The following is a 17508-nucleotide window of genomic DNA, read 5'->3' on the forward strand; positions in this document are numbered from 1 at the left end:
CCAAAAAAAATAGTGCTCCAGTTTATGTCATCTTGAGTTGCTGATCTCCTTGGCCTGGTTTTTCATCATTTATTGCGAACTGTGAAAAGGAACACAAATTAAACCATCTCAAAATGTTACTGTTTCTTCTTTTGATTTTCTGAAATTAGAAAAATGCATTTAATTGGAACTAGGTACAATTTTGCTCCTTATATTGGCTTGTGGAAGAGTCGACCATTCATCATTTGCCGCCAAAGTGCAAGTGCATTGAATTGAACAGAATCGAATAATTCCACTTTAAATTATATCGAGATCTGTATTGAATTATCTTTCATTAGAGATTGATTATGTTTGAAGAAAATGTCACGGTACAACACTACTGACTTTAAGTTTATTCATATGTCAGTAAAATTTGTTGATATCATACCCTCTTGAACTGAGCTTTACTATATTGAAGTGATTCGTAATCCCACTGAATCTAATCGTTCCACATTAAAATCTAACCCTCCTCGGATCGTATTGCACCCCATGTGTTGAGATATGTACAGTATGCAATCTTTTATTGGAGAGATGTGCGCCCTTCGGCTTCTCTGTCCAAATTTGTCGACTCAGTAATTGACTGGAGGTCTGCACAGGCTGTGCTCACCCTTAATCTCTAAAACTGAGTTTACTGTGATAGACTCCATAGAAAATGGTAACATGGATAAAAGTGCGCGTGCAAATGCAAAATCCACTGTAATCTTGTCTCTTACTGTGCTTGTGATAGTTTCACCTCAGGAATCAGCTTGACTATGGCTTCTTTCACATTCATTTGAGCTGTATACTCATCAACATTCAGGCTAAGTTTGCAACTTGCCCAACACCCCGCTCTCTCATCGGAAACGACCTCTATAGAGCGAGGAAAAAGAACATTTGGCACAGAGCTTTAAAAGTTCAAATGATAAAAGACTGTAATGGGAGAAGAGTAGACGACGATATGCTATCATGCTCCTTGAGCATTTTCCAGATTGTCAAAAGCTTCCTCATGAAAGTGAAATAGGACACCTTCATAATGAAAAAAAAAATCATGGTAAAATGATTTGTTTTTCCACGTTTTCTACTGAAACTGCTGAGTGCGTGCTGGAATAATGTTTGTTCTAAATCCCATTCAGCGCATAGCCTTACATCCTCAAATGGGTATAAGCGCTTAAGCTCCATCCTTTTGCTGTCTTTCCCACCCACGAATTTCTCTTCACGAGCTTGCCCTTCATGCGACTTTTGAGTTAATTGGGAACACAAACATTGGGTCAGATAAATCCAGCCAGCAGCAAAAGTGGTAATGAGGATGTAGATGAGACAGGAAGTGAATGGGGGGCTCTCGAGGCAATCACAGAGCTGTCTCAACTAAGAACATCATAGCCACCCATTTAGCAGAATGCAATGTAATGTCTTTGCGACAAAGAAAGAAGGAAGTCAGAAAATCTGGTAAAATTTTGTGTACAGGTAAATTCTGTGTTCACCCCAATTATTTTTTCCATATTGCTGAGAGCCATGTTTATTTCTTCCTCGGACTCCAATGGGCATGATATACCATGCCTAATGAGCTTTGGGTGATTATGGGTGTGCTGTCCAGGTAAACAAAAGGCTTCCCAGGGTACATAAAGACAGAATGGACTCAAGCCCAGTTCCCTCCCTTGTTCTGCAGATTACTTTTCATCTTGGAGACGGGGCGCTCCCCTTGCTATTCCTGTGCCTATCCCTCCTGCTTTGCCAAATGTATTTGTGCTACTTGAAAGGGCCTATATCTCTGCCCACAACATTGTTGTTTACTGAAAATATTGTGCCCTTGGCATTTGAGTTGTGAGTATTTCAACGTTCAAGTATTCAAAAAAATTTATTGTACATGTTCTTTACATCCAACAGAATCACAATACTGTTTCTCGAGTAAGCAATCATACAAAATAAAGATAATTGTCTATTTGTGCTCAATTAGAGGTGAAGTGAGCTGCCGGCCTCTTGTCTTTCTCATTCTGCAATAAAATACTACAAGCAACAGTCAGTAAGTCATAGTTCAAATCTTAATAATACTTCAAATTGTTTGAATTGTGTTTTCCCTGTCAAGTACTGTGAATTAAATGAGTCCAGTTGAGCCACACAGTCCATATTATTATCACGACACATTTTATTGTCTACACATCACATAATACAGTGGACCCCCACGTATCAGGGGTCAAGGTCAAGGGTCAAGGTCATCTTTATTGTCAAATATGCTTTATGTATAACATGCAGCACAGATGAAATTTCTTCCTCTCAATCCTCAGTGCAAACATGCCATGCATTAAACACACACAGCTAGATAAGATAGCAACTACGCTGTATAAAAGATGATATGTAATCTGAACAATATATACAATATAAACAATGGCACTTGTGACTACAGACGCTCCCCGATCTACGAACATCCGGGTTATGAAAAACGGTGCATACGAACATTTTTACGGGTATGTCGAAAAAGAAAAGAAAAAGTTAGATTTTGTATTGCGTGCCTTTTTCCGAGAACAGGTACTGGAGTGCTTCTTTCCGCCGCTAATACCGACGTGAGGCGCTGTGAGAGCTCGCCCAGCATCCACCCCGAATCCGGCTTCCTCTGCCCAGTTGTTAAATATCTCGTGCATCCATTATTCAATATGGTTGGTGAAAAGCGAAAGGCTTCTAGTGAGAGTGGAAGTGTAAAGAAGAGGCAAGCCATTTCATTTCAAATGAAAGTGGCAATAATAAAGAAGCTTGATGCGGGTGAGAAAATGGTGAGCGTTGCACGTGCTACTACTACAGCCTCCAAGGAAGATCCTCGTCAACCCTCACCTTCTTCTCCTGGACCCTCAACTTCTTCCTTCATTGATGTTACGGAGGAGGAAGTAACTCTTGAAGCCCATTCCAGCGACGACGAAGACCCTCTCGTCCCCATGACAATCCTCCTCTTCCTCCTCCTCCATCATCTCCTTAAGCCTTCAAGTACATCTTCGAGTACATCTTCATTTTATTTACAGTATCTTATTACGTACATGTACATACTGTGTGTGTGTGTGTCTCTCTCTCTCTCTCTCTCTCTAACATATGTAGTACTGTATTCTCTCCAGTTGTACTGTACATATCTTTATCGAGCATAGTATTTTATTAAATGTTTATTTTTCAGTACAAACCAATACAGGTTACTCATACAAGCCTTAAACATACTTATATAAACCTTAAACATACTTATATAAGCCTTAAACAAACATTACATACAAAATATAGCACTGAAGCAACTTACGAACTAATTCACCTTACGAACGATCGTTCAGAACGTATCTCGTTCGTAAGCTGGGGAGCGTCTGTATTGTGAGGTAGTGCATTGTGCAATACGCAGATGTCGGATGCTGAGGGGAGGGTCATAGTCTGTGACAGGAGGCAGGGGTCGGGCAGAGGCAGAGGGCGGGGAGTGCGGGCAGAGCAGGGAGGGAGCTGAGTCTCCTGACCGCCTGGTGGAAGAAACTGTTCTTGAGCCTGCTGGTTCCAGCACGGAGACTCCGCAATCTCCTTCCCGACGGCATCAGGCCGAAGAGGCTGTGAGATGGGTGGGTGGGGTCACCTGCGATCTGGATGGCTTGGTGGGTCAAACGAGAGTAGTAAATGTCCACGAGTAGCGGGAGAGAGACACCAATGATCTTCTCAGCTGCTCTCACGGTGCGCTGCTAAGTCTTTTGGCAGGACACAGTGCAAGTGCCATAACACACAGTGATGCAGCTGTACAGGATGCTCTCAATGGTGCCTGTATAAAATGTCTGCATGGTGGGGGGCTCTCCTCAGTTTGCGGAGGAAGTACAGGTGCTGGTTGGCTTTTTTGGCCAGTGAAGAAGTATTGTGGCTCCAGGACAGGTCTTCAGAGATGTGCACTCCCAGGAACTTGGTGTTGCTCACCCTCTCCGCTGTGGCACCGTTAATGGTCAGTAGAACATGCTGGGAGTGCATCACTGGGGATAAGGGACATTTTTAAGTCAATTTGTATTGCATATCTATCTAGTCTGGTTAGGTTAAAAGTGAAATAATGATCACAGGAAGTGTATTCACAGAAATTATTGTTATTGATTGTCATTTTTGAAACATTAGTTCACAGATATACTGTATGTACATGCATATCTTTTTTTCTAAACATACAAGCGGTGTATAGGACAGTGTCAGGCGGACAGATCAAATGTTCATCCATTGAATGGCAAAAGATGCAATCAACATGTGTAGCCAACTGTTGCCATATGTTCATCCAACAGTATAAGTTGTGACTCCCTGCAAATATATCAACTTTGTGTTCAATTAATAAACCACAGATTTCACGCCTAATAGCTAGCATCTTTTCTTGCAAGATAGTTTGAGACCAGCCACCCATACAACTGCTACACCATGTATAACGGCACAATTCCTGCGCAAACTGTCAGATGTCATCTCAGGGAAGCTCATCTGCATGCTCGTCATCCACATCGGGGTCTCGACCTGATCGCAGTTTGTCTTCATAGCTGATTTGAGTGGGCAAATTTGATTGAGTCTGGCACAATGGATAGCTTTTCTCTCCATGCACAAATCCTGGTTTGTCATTGTACAGGCAGATTACAGACAAGTGTGCATTGTGTCATGTGGGTCAGTGCTTTGCTGATGTCAACATTGTGGCTTGAGTTGGCCCAGATGCTGGCAGGTGTATTTTAGGTGTTTTACTGAAGTTCATTTAGAATATGGAAGGATACCATGACAAGGTCCTGAGGCCTGTTGTTGTGTATTCCATCCACAATCGATCACCTCATGTTATATTTGAGTATTTTTTGATTGAACACCAGGAGGTCTTCAATCCTGGGTGTGGCCAGTGAAAATGAACTCAGCCTTCCAAAAATTGCTTTTAGCCATGATTAAACAGTTGAAGCAAGTACTTTTCCACACAGAGCCATCTTTGAATACATCTCTCCAACAACCTCCAATAAATATAACCATCATCAGCCTGCATTGTATTTCTGCTTGGATTATTGAAAGATTTGAGAATAGTGCAAATATGTTTTCATGGCACTGCATCTTTGCTCTCGTGATGAGTCATGGTCAGCTGCCCTATTGATGCCTTATCATAATAAAACACTGGCACCATAGATAACCGTCATGGTTCATTTCTACAGTATGTTGAATCAATCATTAAAAACCATGTTTCAGACAAACATGGTTGATGTCATGTCTCAAAAAATGGTACAACTATGTCATATAGATGTTTGATTTGCACCCCGGTTGTTCAGGAGTCCAACCAAAATGCATGTATTATGAATGGATTATTTTTGTTGTTGCTTCCTCTGGTTGAAGACTAATGTGTGATTTTACTTGGTTTCCTCCCCTCAATCACCCCTCAGCTAAAGTCAAGTCCAAGTGTGCACCTACGTTCTTTGCCTGTGCCAATGGGGTCCACTGCATCATTGGACGTTTCCAGTGTAATGGCTTTAGTGACTGCCCTGACGGGAGTGATGAAGACAACTGCAGTAAGTTTCCCACAACCAACATGAAATGAGTGGTAGGTGTCTGAGGGCTACGGTTATTAGACCCGGTGACGATACGGCAGTCATGCCATCACAACATTTGGCTCTACATAACAACATAAATGATTTATCTGTATTTTGTTCTTAAATCACTTTCTTTTAAGTCTATTTTTAAAACTACATGAGGTTTCTATTCCCAATTCCCTATACCCAAAAAAGCAGGGTGGCAGGAGAAGCAGGGAGTACTGAACAAAATGTATTTTTTTAAAAAAACACTTTTGCAGGGGTACACTGGAATAACCACATCAAAAACACAAACCAAGTCCCGAAAAACCCAAATAACTCAAAGTAACAAACTAACAAAAACACATTACAGGAAGAACAAAAGAACACGAAACAAACACACACACACACACACACACACACACACACACACACACACACACACACACAAACGATCCCAACAAGACTAACAGAACCGAGGGAACTAAATACAATAAATGGATGACAACAAGTGGAAACAAAACCAAATGTTTTTGGAATCTGGAAAAATTCCACGCAGGCACGGGAAGAACACGCAGACTCCACACAAGAAGGCCGGAGCTGCAATTGAACCCTGGATCTCTGCACTGTGAGGCAGACATGCTAACCAGTCAATCACTGTGCCGCCCTGGGATTGGCACAGGAGACCCGCGACCCTCGTGAGGATAAGCGGCTCGGATGGCGGATGGATGAATATCTCGAACTGACATTGGAGTAGCATTGTTTCACAGCCTCTTAGTAAAAATAAATAAAATAATTACAAAATAATCAGAAAAAACAATCTGTCTTTGAAATCAGTACCAGTTACCACTGAAAGAAAAAGCATACTCACTTTTAAAATTGCTTTTATTCATCAAAGTCAAGGTTTTGCCGGACCCTGAAGACCTAATAGTCTGTTGATGGTTGAAGTGAGGGTCGACACGAGGGCAATTGGTGTTCGAGAGGAGGATGCTAAAGATAGACTTGAATGGAAAAGTATGACACACTGTGGCAACCCCAAACGGGATAAGCCGAAAGGAAAAGAAGAAATCCCGTATTGTCATCCTGTAGTGTAGATAACGACAGATATAACAAAATGAGGGAAAAATACAGAACATCTTCGGGGGGGGGGGGGTTGTTAGCTGATAGGCTTGACTTAATTATGCTTTCTGTTTGTTTTCCTCTTGAGCTGCCTTTAATGGAATTCCCCAGATCTACTTAGACACATTGTGATTAATTTCATTCACATGTGATGTCTTACGTGAATGATTTCTTTTCGAATTCCATGATGTCCATTCACTTGAGTTTACATACTCCCCATTCACATCAAAAGTTACTCCAAGGTACTTTTGGAGCCGTTCCAGCAGAACAAATCCAGCTAAATTGGTGAAAGAGAGAGGGTGAACTATGCCCTTGAATTACAGTGCAAGGTTTGAGTCTTGCTCTTCTAATACTGAATACAGGCATATTTGCCCTCAGGACCAGAACTGAAAGGTCTGGCCAGACCAAAAGTCTTTTCTTCCAATTATGTAAATTCAACTACATTTTTGGTGACAAAAATAATTCTTGAGCCTATTTATGAAGCACAGTGAGCCAAAGCGGGATGAATAGGATCAGGAAGTCTGAGTTCTCATCTGCACTCGAACAACAATATTCTGGACTCTGTGTCATTTGAAAATGGTTCTTCAGTATGACAACAGACAACCGTGAAAACACGAAGTAGTTGTCGTGCAATGGTGACAGTTTTTGTGTGCATGTGTGTGTGTGTGTGTCTGTGTGTTATTTTCTTTATATTTTACGTTAAATTGGTGAGCATACTGTCAATGTACATTTATTCTTCTGTGAGTTGAATAATGCCCTACTGTAACGCTTGTTGTAAAAGATCAGAGCAAAACTTATACAGGTTGGTGATAGATCTTATTCTTTTTTTTTTTTTTTACAGCAGGTAACCCCTTGGTGTGCTCTGAGGCCCGCTTCAGGTGTCGAAATGGCCGCTGTGTCGACCACAGCTTTTTATGTAACGGTCAGGACAACTGCCAGGATAACAGTGACGAAGAGCTCTGCCTGAGTACAGAAGGTAAGCCAAGCTCCTTGATAGCGTCATGTCACCATAAGTCCAAATCAAGCCCGCCTCATATTTACAGGCTCAGCAACACACATTACTTCGCTGTCTTTGTGTCCATTCATTGTTTCCCAAGATTTCCACAGAAAACTCAAGCTTTGCTGTCTCTGCGTGCTTTTCAAAAAGCAGCTTGTTTTACCAAGCGCCATAAGATTATTGCTCTTAAACGCCGCCAAGACATGTGTGACTAGCACACAGCAGTCAAAAAGTAGCCACACGTTCAAGCAAATCCTGATTTATTTACCTTATTCAGAAACTATAAAACAAGTGTTAACAGAGGCTGCGGGAATGCATTAAAAGATGTATCAGAATAGATCTGCCCCAGTTTTGAGTGGATTCTTTCTTGACCCTCATTACCCCAATGTGAATAACAGTAAATCTGATGATTGCAGTTTAAATGTTAACAAATTTGAGCAAGCGTCATCTATTACTAAAGCAGGGCTGCCCAAACTTTTCGGATTGAAGATCTACTTTTCGATCAACTAACCTCCCGGGATCTACCCTTACCGGCACGCGCGCGCGCACACACACACACACACGAACACACGCACACACACACACGCACGCACGCAGCCATGATGAGAAACAGCCTGAAACTGAGGCATGCGACACACTTTTGCAGCCTGTTAACTATCGTAGCTCACACGTACCGTTTTAAAGTGCTTCCCTGGACCCTCCTAGATTCCAATTCTTTGCCCGTGCCCTCGGTGAATTGCACATGAAGCAAACTCTGAATGAGAATAATGACGATAAAAGATAGAGCGCAACAGCTCTGATCACAAGCTGCAATTGCAGACGGACTGCTGAGCGCTAACAACTTCCGGTGACGTAATCACAAGCCACCGTAAATTCAAGATTTACCTGCTTTATTTTATTTTTTAAATATTTTTTGGGTGAAAATTAGACTGATAAGATGATTAGTGTGCAGCGTACATGAACACAAAAAAATATGTTACTAACATGTACAAAGACACAAATGGTAGTTTGTTTTTTTTCTCCTCGACACTCTTCGGATCTACTTGGGCCCTGTCTTAGATCTACCGGTAGATCAGGATCGACGTAATGGGCACCCCTGTACTAAAGCATTACAGTCATTAACACACACACTTGCAGATATCATGTTTAATTATTCTATTCATTCAAATTTAAGATAACTGTAGTGGCTCAGAATGTCAATCTTCTGATATTCTAGACATGACTTCGGAAATGTTTGTGTTTATGTTTGTGCTACTTAAAAACCAAATTGTCGGACTTCATGGCACACTTGATGCAAGGGGCGATGATTTCAGTTCTCTTGTGTGGGGGTTCTCTTGGATGTTTACCAATCATCCACAGCATTGTGACTACGCGCACAATAGAATGTTATCTAAACCGTGAGCTAAATCAAATATGTTCCCTGTCAAAAGACAACAATCTTCAGTTACCTTTGTAGAGGCAGAATATTTGTATTGGATTGCATATTTTGTGGCTGGTTCGTGTACATTATGTTCATATCACCGATATCAGTGAATGGGAAGCCTTCTTGTATACAGTCTTATTCTCTGTCTGTAACTGCAAGTCTCACATCACAGAGGCAGCTGCTGTCTACGGCTTCTTGTCAATACTTTAGGAAAGATTCAAGGCAAATAAAGATGCTTTCTATATGCTGTCAAACCCTGACCATCCTTGTTTATTTAGGTTTTTTTTTCTCTATGAGGAGTGAAGTCGTTAAAGAGGAACACAAAGGAATCACATGGATTGATGGCCTTCCATAATAATGCTCTCGCATCTAAAGCACAAACAACAGTCATTTATTGTTTGCTGAGATGGGCAAAATGAGCGTTTATTTGACCCAGTGGGGCTGTGATCCTTTTGCATCCCGCCAAATGCCCTGAGATATCTTAAAAGTTTTGTATCTGGCACAAGTCGAACCTAGGTAGTGAGCCTTCTTTTTGTTGATCTTGCTTTTCTGCTTTTTAGTTTAGTTTAGTTTAGTTTTGTTTTTAAACCCCACGAAATTAGTATGACTGAAAAGCTATGGAGAATTAACTGCATAATTGAAAGGAAAAAGTTTATATTTTAATGTTCTAGAATGGGGGTTTAAAGCTTCTAACCTCTGCTCATGAGTTGTCACAAATACATTTGTTGATGATCTTATCACCTCTTGGTTAAAAAACAACAACAATGAAAGGTGCAGTATGTGATGATAAATATGTCTTCACTGGAAGCAAATACTGTTCTCATAGGTCACTGCAACTTGAATCTCTGTATGTCAACACAAACGCACGCACACACACACACACACACACACCTTATAATAAGTACAGAGCTGCAGGTGACAGATAAGGCATGCAATATCCGTCATCAGCCACCTGCAATTCCTTCCACACTTCCCTTCTTCTACCTTGACCACGGTCCAAGTCCTTTCCCACCCTAATGACTACTTGGTGCCCGGTATCCACATTGTGTTTCTGTTTATGGAATTCATAGCCACATATCAGCCCTATGCCTTATAGAAGACATGGCTATGTTACAGTTAGCTATATTGCACCATTTTTTCTGTCTTAAGTGTTTTCTTTTTAGATTCCAGTAGCCTTCAACTTGTTGGCACATATACATCAACCTGACACTCATGCTCTTTCTCTTTATCCTTTGTATAACGTGTACCGGTAATTGAATTTTGCTGTGACAGAGAGTGCCATTTTCCCAAAAATGCAGTATCGCATTCATAGAATGGGGAGAGAGTGATATCAAGGGCCTTTCACAGAAAGGAAAAATGGAAAATGCTCCTCATGAAAATGCTCCTCATGAACAGAATAGAAAGGGCATCACATATCGTGATGAATAGCTATGCAGGAAGATGGAGTTAAGTAAAGATACAAGCAAACAGGAAACGATGTGGATTTTGCACTGGACTAGAGAAGATGAAAACATCCTCCTTCTCAAATCAAACCCTGCTGCTGAGCGGCGGGACAGCTGGAAACAGAAATGGCGTGAAAACTACTTTTGCAATATTCTCTTTGCTTTTCCCATCTGCTCATAGCTTTCGTCATCGATGCTGGACTGATTGTTGTTTAAACAGAGCTGCTGGGCACGTGGGACCCTTGCTGTCACGAGAGCAACACTGACACGTTCAACACTTAGTCTGTATATTTAATTTGAGGGTGTGGGAGGTTTGCATGGGGCAAAGCCCCAAAAACACTCACATCAGCGTCTCAATTTACACAAACTCTTAAGTCCAAAAAGCATGTCAGATTGTCTGATGACTTGTGCGGACTTTGTAATTGTGATGAAATGTCTCATGAAGACACTTTAAGGAGGCTCCATCTTGGCTGGCTTTTAAAGTGACATTGATCTGAAAGAGAAGCAGCCGAAACAGAGTGGCTTGCGTGATTGTGAGCAAGGATGAGATGGATCAAGCGCGTGTTTTCAATTGGAAGTATGATTTGCATGGGCATGAGACAAAAAAACTATTTGTATGTAACAGTTTTCATTTGGTTCACCTGACACAAGTAAATTTTTTTTGCTCAAAAGGGCACATATAGAGTATGTCATGGCAGCATAAAGACAAAATATCCGATGACATGTTATATCCTTGGAATCAAGCTTTTTGTTGCCAAAAGTCCAATACGATTGGACATCTGACAATGCGACTGCAGCGTAAATTGACAGATTGGATATACCCCAACACTGTTAACTTGTGGTTCCACTCAAACCTCTTTTCAATGTACCCTGTTTACGTTTTCACCCCTATAAACATTCACATTTCAAAGTCCCGATTTTTTTTAACGTAAACTTCATGATCACAAAGTAGTGAAAAGGCCTTTGTTACAATGAACCGTGGGATGCTAACTGCTGCCATGACCTTGCTTATGTACAAAATGTATAGCACGGGATTCCCCTCCTTTGCTTTGCAAGTGGACCGATCAACTTGTACATTGTTGTATTTCCGGAGGCATGCCATGATCTTGCGCATATGGTCAGAAAACATGTCTGGTAAACAGAAACAAATCTGGCTGTCTGTGAATGCTGAGAGTGTCTCTCACTTTCAAAAGGGAGTCTGCCAGACGATGCTCAGCCGAGACTACAAATTGGCAAAGTCAATCAACCATAAGAGAAAAGAATAGACAAATATATAAAAAAATATCGCATTTAGGATTTTTTTTTGTGTGTTTGTTGTGATACTTTGAGATTATATATTTTTTTTTCCTGGAAAGAATTCTCACCGAGAATAATAACAATCCACGAAACATTGAATTATGGCATCATAAATTTCATGCTTAGTCAAATTTAAGGGAAGCCTTTGTTTGCATAATACCCAGTAAATTATACAGTGTGTAAAATCTGTAACAATCAGTTGTTTGTGAATTTTTAATGTTCATAACCTTGTGTTGCCTTGTGTCAAATACATGGTCAGAGAAGCATCCATCCATTATTTTTCTATACTTCTTATCCTCTCGCAGGTGAGCTAGAGCCTATGCTAGTTTATGTCGGGCGAAAGGTGGACTACACACTGGACTGGTCTCCATTAAATTGAGGGTTCTGCGTAGCAGTGGTGTTATGTATATTTTTGAATACATTTCAATAACGTCAGTTTAAGTGCAGCAAGTGATAGTCTGTGGCTCCTCAGAGAAGGTGTCGGAGGGAACCAGAAAAGGAGGCTGCATTGCAGACAGCCTGACAATTGGATTCAGTCTCCTCCATGAGTTTCATGTCAAAATATTGGCAGCTGACACCACCCTGGACATGAATTGGATTGGATTTTTCATCTGTTGGACTCATACTTTTTTTTTTAACTAGCAGAAGCGCAGTTAAAATCACAAGACAGACTGACCAACAGACGATTACAGTTTGCCTCAGCTTGAAAAAATGATGTACTGAGAATGACAGCCGAGTGCTCAGGCTGCTGATGAATGACAACTGACGGACCGGCAAAGTTTTGTAAATTGCCCACCTCTCCCCAAAGAATTATCACGTGACTTTGTGTAAATGGAAATAACTATTGTCCCGCGTGTGGGGGCCCATTTGATCATCTCATCTCGCCAGAGTAGCGAGACGGGAAGAGCTAGAAATATTTTGGGGATGTGAGGCAACGCTCCTCGACCTCCTCATTTAATGGAGACTTCTAATAGAGATGATGTCACGTCATTAACACACATAATAAAATACAATTTTAAAAAAATGTTTGCATGGCTGAATTCCAATTATCACCACAAATGTCTACATTATGCTTCATGATTCAATTGGGATTAAATTAAAGTCAAATGTAAAGACACTGTTACTCAAAACAACGTAGACAGGCAAAAAAAATCTGAATTGAGTTGCAGAGTGACTTCACATAAATTTATAGATTGTGCTTTGTGGCCAGGTACTTATGAAACTGACATGAAACACAATATTTAGTCATGGTGCTGAATTAGAAACAGCAGTGAGAGAACAGTAATTCAATATAAGGGGTGAATGAAAACAAGTCTGCTACTTCAACCATGGAATAATTATCATCTAACATTAACAATAAAAACATAATTCTTAAAATTTGCATAATGCCGCTGGGCATGCTATGAATTCCCGCATCCGTTTTCTCCTACTCTAGACTTTTGAGCATACAAGAGCGTGTTTTGTGTTCACAAACACGGGACATTTGTTTGTTTTGTTTTCAGAAGTATATTTTGTGTACCGGTAAGTTTTTTTTTCCTCCATGTGCTTATTGCTATGCACTCCCTTGCATTCTCTTACCTCTGAACTCACTGCCAACATAGCTCAAGCTATATAAATAATACAGTAGATAGATACAACCCCTTTTGAGCTACTTGCCCATAGATATAACACCGGATGAAGCCGGGACTTGAAGCGTTGTGCAGAGTGGATACCTTCTTAAACCAGGAGTCCAGCAATTGTCACACCCCTATTACTTCATTTATTTCAATTAAGACCATGGGCATAACCACACTTAAAAAAAAAAAAAAACACAATTTGCTGAATAGGTGGGTGTTTTTCCATGCGTTTTTTTTTTTGTTAAAAACGTCAGACATGTGGCTGCAATACGTATAATCTGTGTGCGTTTAAGATATTTCCTCACTCAAAAATATTTTAATTGAATAAGAAGCTAAAATATAGACACATGAGGCCAAGATATATCCAATATTGAATATATTTTAATAATAAAATATGCATTTTATATATATACAGTGTATATATATATATATATATATATATATATACTGTATATACTAGAGCTGTCAGTTTAGCGCGTTATTATCGGCATTAATTGAAATGAATTTTAACGGGATAAACATTTTTCTCGCGCGATTAACGCAGCACACGTCACAGCGCATGTGACGTTGCTCTAGAAATAAACCAGAAACAAAACAACAAGCGCGCTGCACAGGTCCACGCACATGTCTGTTTTGCCAGCCACGGCAGCGTGAGACACCGAAAACGGATACTTAAAGAGTTTATGAATGGAAAGTTTACTTTTAAAAAGTTGCCAGATAGTTCCACTGACAAGACCAAAGTTACCTGGATGTTTTGCAGGAGTAAATTGAGCGATCATCATAGCACGTCGAGTCTGAAATACCACTTAATGGCCAAGCACACAGCTGATGTGAGTACTCCGGCCCCTCTCTAAGACAGACAGCTATGGATCATTTCAAAGTGAAGAAAATGGATAACACGACGAAGAACAAATTTGCTGAAGCCATAGCTAAATGTATGGCTCCTGCATGCAAGCCTGTCAACATTGTCCACAGCCAGACTCAAGCTGAAATCATTCCCATTGCATCGAACGACTCCACTACGGATTGCCAGCGAGAGCCTCCATTACAAGCAACGAACAGAAATTGTACGTAGCAGAGAAGGCTAAGGTACACCAAGCGTGAGAAGACACTGTTTTGGGAGAGAAATAAGAGACTAGGTTGATGAGCCTCTGATGAATAAAGAGCAGGCATTCTGTTCAGTTCGGTGTAGGCATTCTGTTCAGTTCGGTGTATGCCACTGACACGATTGTTACTTGTTTGGAACTATTTTGTGTGGAAGCTTACCGTGTTCCGTGTCCATATAAATAAAGGGGGTGGAGCTTCTCTGTGTTCGTCTGACAGCGACGGTGCGCTGACCGCTGAGGCACGTCGAGAGTTCAGCGGTGCAATGGTAGCAACCTCGCGACCACACTGAAAATAAAACGTCTCCAGTGTTATCGAACCAAGTGTAGCCATCCGAAATGATGTCCACACAAAACCATAGAGACTTCCGTGCAAGAAGGACCAACAGAATCAACACAGCCTGACTGCTGTGGTCAAAGCAAACTTGAGAAAAACGAAGTATGCAACAATGGCTTAAATCCACTATAGGCTGAGTCCTACTTTACCTTAGATATGCACTTTATAATTTTATATTGCTCTGTTTTGATTCCATAAAAAGAGCTGTTAAAGCAGCTGTTGTGTGACAAAATATTTTTTTCACTGTTGTTGATGGACAGTAATATTGTGTGAGAGATTATGTGTGAATAACTGCTCCAAGTGAAAAATGTTCATGTAAAATTGAAAATCGAAATTGTTATTTCAGTAAATATTTGCATTTTGCACATAGAAAACTGATTCATGATTCCATGTTGATGAGAGCATTAAAATAGGACAAAAAAAATATAAAAGGAAATCCAGAAACGATAAAAAACTTGTGAGTAATCACGATTAATTTTGAGTTAATTTGAGTTTATTATGACAGTTGCATTTTTAATTAGATTAAATATTTTATTGTTTGACAGCTCTAATATATGAATAAAATACCTTACAAATATATTATAATAAGCGAAAATAATTATTAAATACAACATGGCACAGTATATCATTCAATAAAAAAGGTTTGCTTTATTGTGGGTGGTCCAGTGTTCAGCTTGTTAGCACATCAACCTCACAGTGCAGAGGTACAGGGTTCGATTCTGGCTCCAGCCTTTCTGTGTGGGGTTTGCATGTTCCCCCCTGGGCCTGCGTAGATTTTTTCCGGGTACTCCGGTTTCCTCCCACATTCCAAAAACATGAATAACAGGCTAAAGGAACACTCAAAATTGTCCCGAGGCGTAAGGGTGGATGGTTGTTCGTCTCTGTGTGCCCTGCGATTGGCTGGCAACCAGTTCAGGGTGTCCCCCGCCTATTGCCCGAAGATAGCTGGGATAGGCTTCTGCGCGCCTGCGACCCTCGTGAGGATAAGTGGATTGGAAAATGGATGGGTGGATGATTGTTTTAAATTTGTATACAGGAATGGGAAGGTTACTTATGATGGGAGGGTAATTTTTTTTTCCGCACCCGAAATTGAAATCTAAAGCACAAGAATTGTAAGGCAGATGTACTAATCATGTGTGCACCTTGATGCATAGCTGGATGGATGGATGGATCTATCGATCCATAGATAACTTCATCTCATGTGCGAAATTAGTTTTGATTGCTTTAAGTTTTTCAGATCTTTCCCCGTGACCAGTTTGTTACAAGTGAAAGGTATAAAAGAGGCGTTAGCTTCAATCCATGCTTCTCACACACACGCACACACGTGTATACACATGTTCGTAATTTTGATACGATGATATGTGTCAGGAGCGGGAAAAAAACGTTTTTCTTTTTCCAGTGATAGATTTAATAGAAGAAGCATAGAAGCAGAGTCTGAGGACCCTGAGATGGGCTCTCCTATCTATGTGGTTGAAGTCACCGAGGTGGTTAAAAAGCTCCTCGGTGGCAGGGCCCCAGGGGTGGATGAGATCCGCCCGGAGTTCCTCAAGGCTCTGGATGCTGTGGGGCTGTCCTGGTTGACACGCCTCTGCAGCATCGCGTGGTCATCGGGGAGAGTGCCTCTGGATTGGCAGACCGGGGTGGTGGTCCCTCTTTTTAAAAAGGGGAACTGGAGGGTGTGTTCCACAGTGTTGTGTCCAAGGACCGGCAACCCGAGGCCAAGGCCAAGGACTTGACTCCGAGGCCAAGGCCAAGGACTTGGAAAATTTTCCGGGGCAAGGCCAAGGCCAAGGACTTGAGAAATTTTCCGAGGCCAAGGCCAAGGACCAAGGACTTGCCTCCGAGGCCAAGGCCAAGGACCAAGGACTGATTTTGAAACTGAGGCCTAGCCGAGGACATGTATAAAACAATGCTATCATACCACTTGCCAGGTCCTCATGATTTGCAACACCCCTCCATCATAACCCTTTGCACTCCCTAACGCTTGAACTAAGTGTTTTTATTCAAAGAGTAGAACAGTCAGGGTACGTGTTATTTATACTGACAAAAGAAATAAAATCATATGGTATACATTTGGCGGCCCGGTAGTCCAGTGGTTAGCACGTCGACTTCACAGTGCTGAGGTGCCGGGTTCGATTCCAGCTCCGGCCTCCCTGTGTGGAGTTTGCATGTTCTCCCCGGGCCTGCGTGGGTTTTCTCCGGGTACTCCGGTTTCCTCCCGCGTTCCAAAAAAAAACATGCATGGCAGGCTGATTGAACACACTTAATTGTCCCTATAGGTGTGAGTGTGTGCCCGCATGGTTGTTCGTCTGTGTCTGCCCTGCGATTGGCTGGCAACCGGTTCAGGGTGCCCCCCGCCTACTGCCCGAAGACGGCTGGGATAGGCTCCAGCACCCCCCGCGACCCTAGTGAGGATTAAGCGGTCCGGAAGATGGATGGATGGATGGATGGATGGTATACATTTATGAATTAATGTTTTAGTGCAGTAGTTTCTTAATATGAAGTAAATCAACACTCAACAGGCATGACATGGCACGGAACACAAGTTGAGAAATGACTTTGCATAGAAGTCAATCACTGACTGCAGAAAAAGCGGTAATCTCTCAGTGATAATTTTACAGTTTACCGGCAGCGAGTCCCAGGGACTCGCTGATCAGAAAAGTATGAGTACCATTAT

At 41.4% G+C, this 17508-nt stretch overlaps 1 protein-coding gene across 2 annotated transcripts in view; it reads left to right on the plus strand.

Annotated features, from left to right (window-relative positions):
* Nucleotides 1–17508, plus strand: part of ldlrad3 (low density lipoprotein receptor class A domain containing 3) — a 90728-nt gene that overhangs the window by 40439 nt on the left and 32781 nt on the right. For both annotated transcript variants that reach the window (XM_086110103.1, XM_086110104.1), the window contains exons 4-5: nucleotides 5373–5498; nucleotides 7459–7593. In XM_086110103.1, the coding sequence (XP_085966229.1) occupies nucleotides 5373–5498; nucleotides 7459–7593 (261 nt within the window). The remainder of the gene's footprint in view (nucleotides 1–5372; nucleotides 5499–7458; nucleotides 7594–17508) is intronic.

The sequence above is a fragment of the Hippocampus guttulatus genome, chromosome 4 (genome assembly GCF_054856545.1).
Source record: "Hippocampus guttulatus isolate MCC_2025c chromosome 4, RoL_Hgut_1.0, whole genome shotgun sequence".
In the NCBI taxonomy this organism is placed as follows: Eukaryota; Metazoa; Chordata; class Actinopteri; order Syngnathiformes; family Syngnathidae; genus Hippocampus; species Hippocampus guttulatus.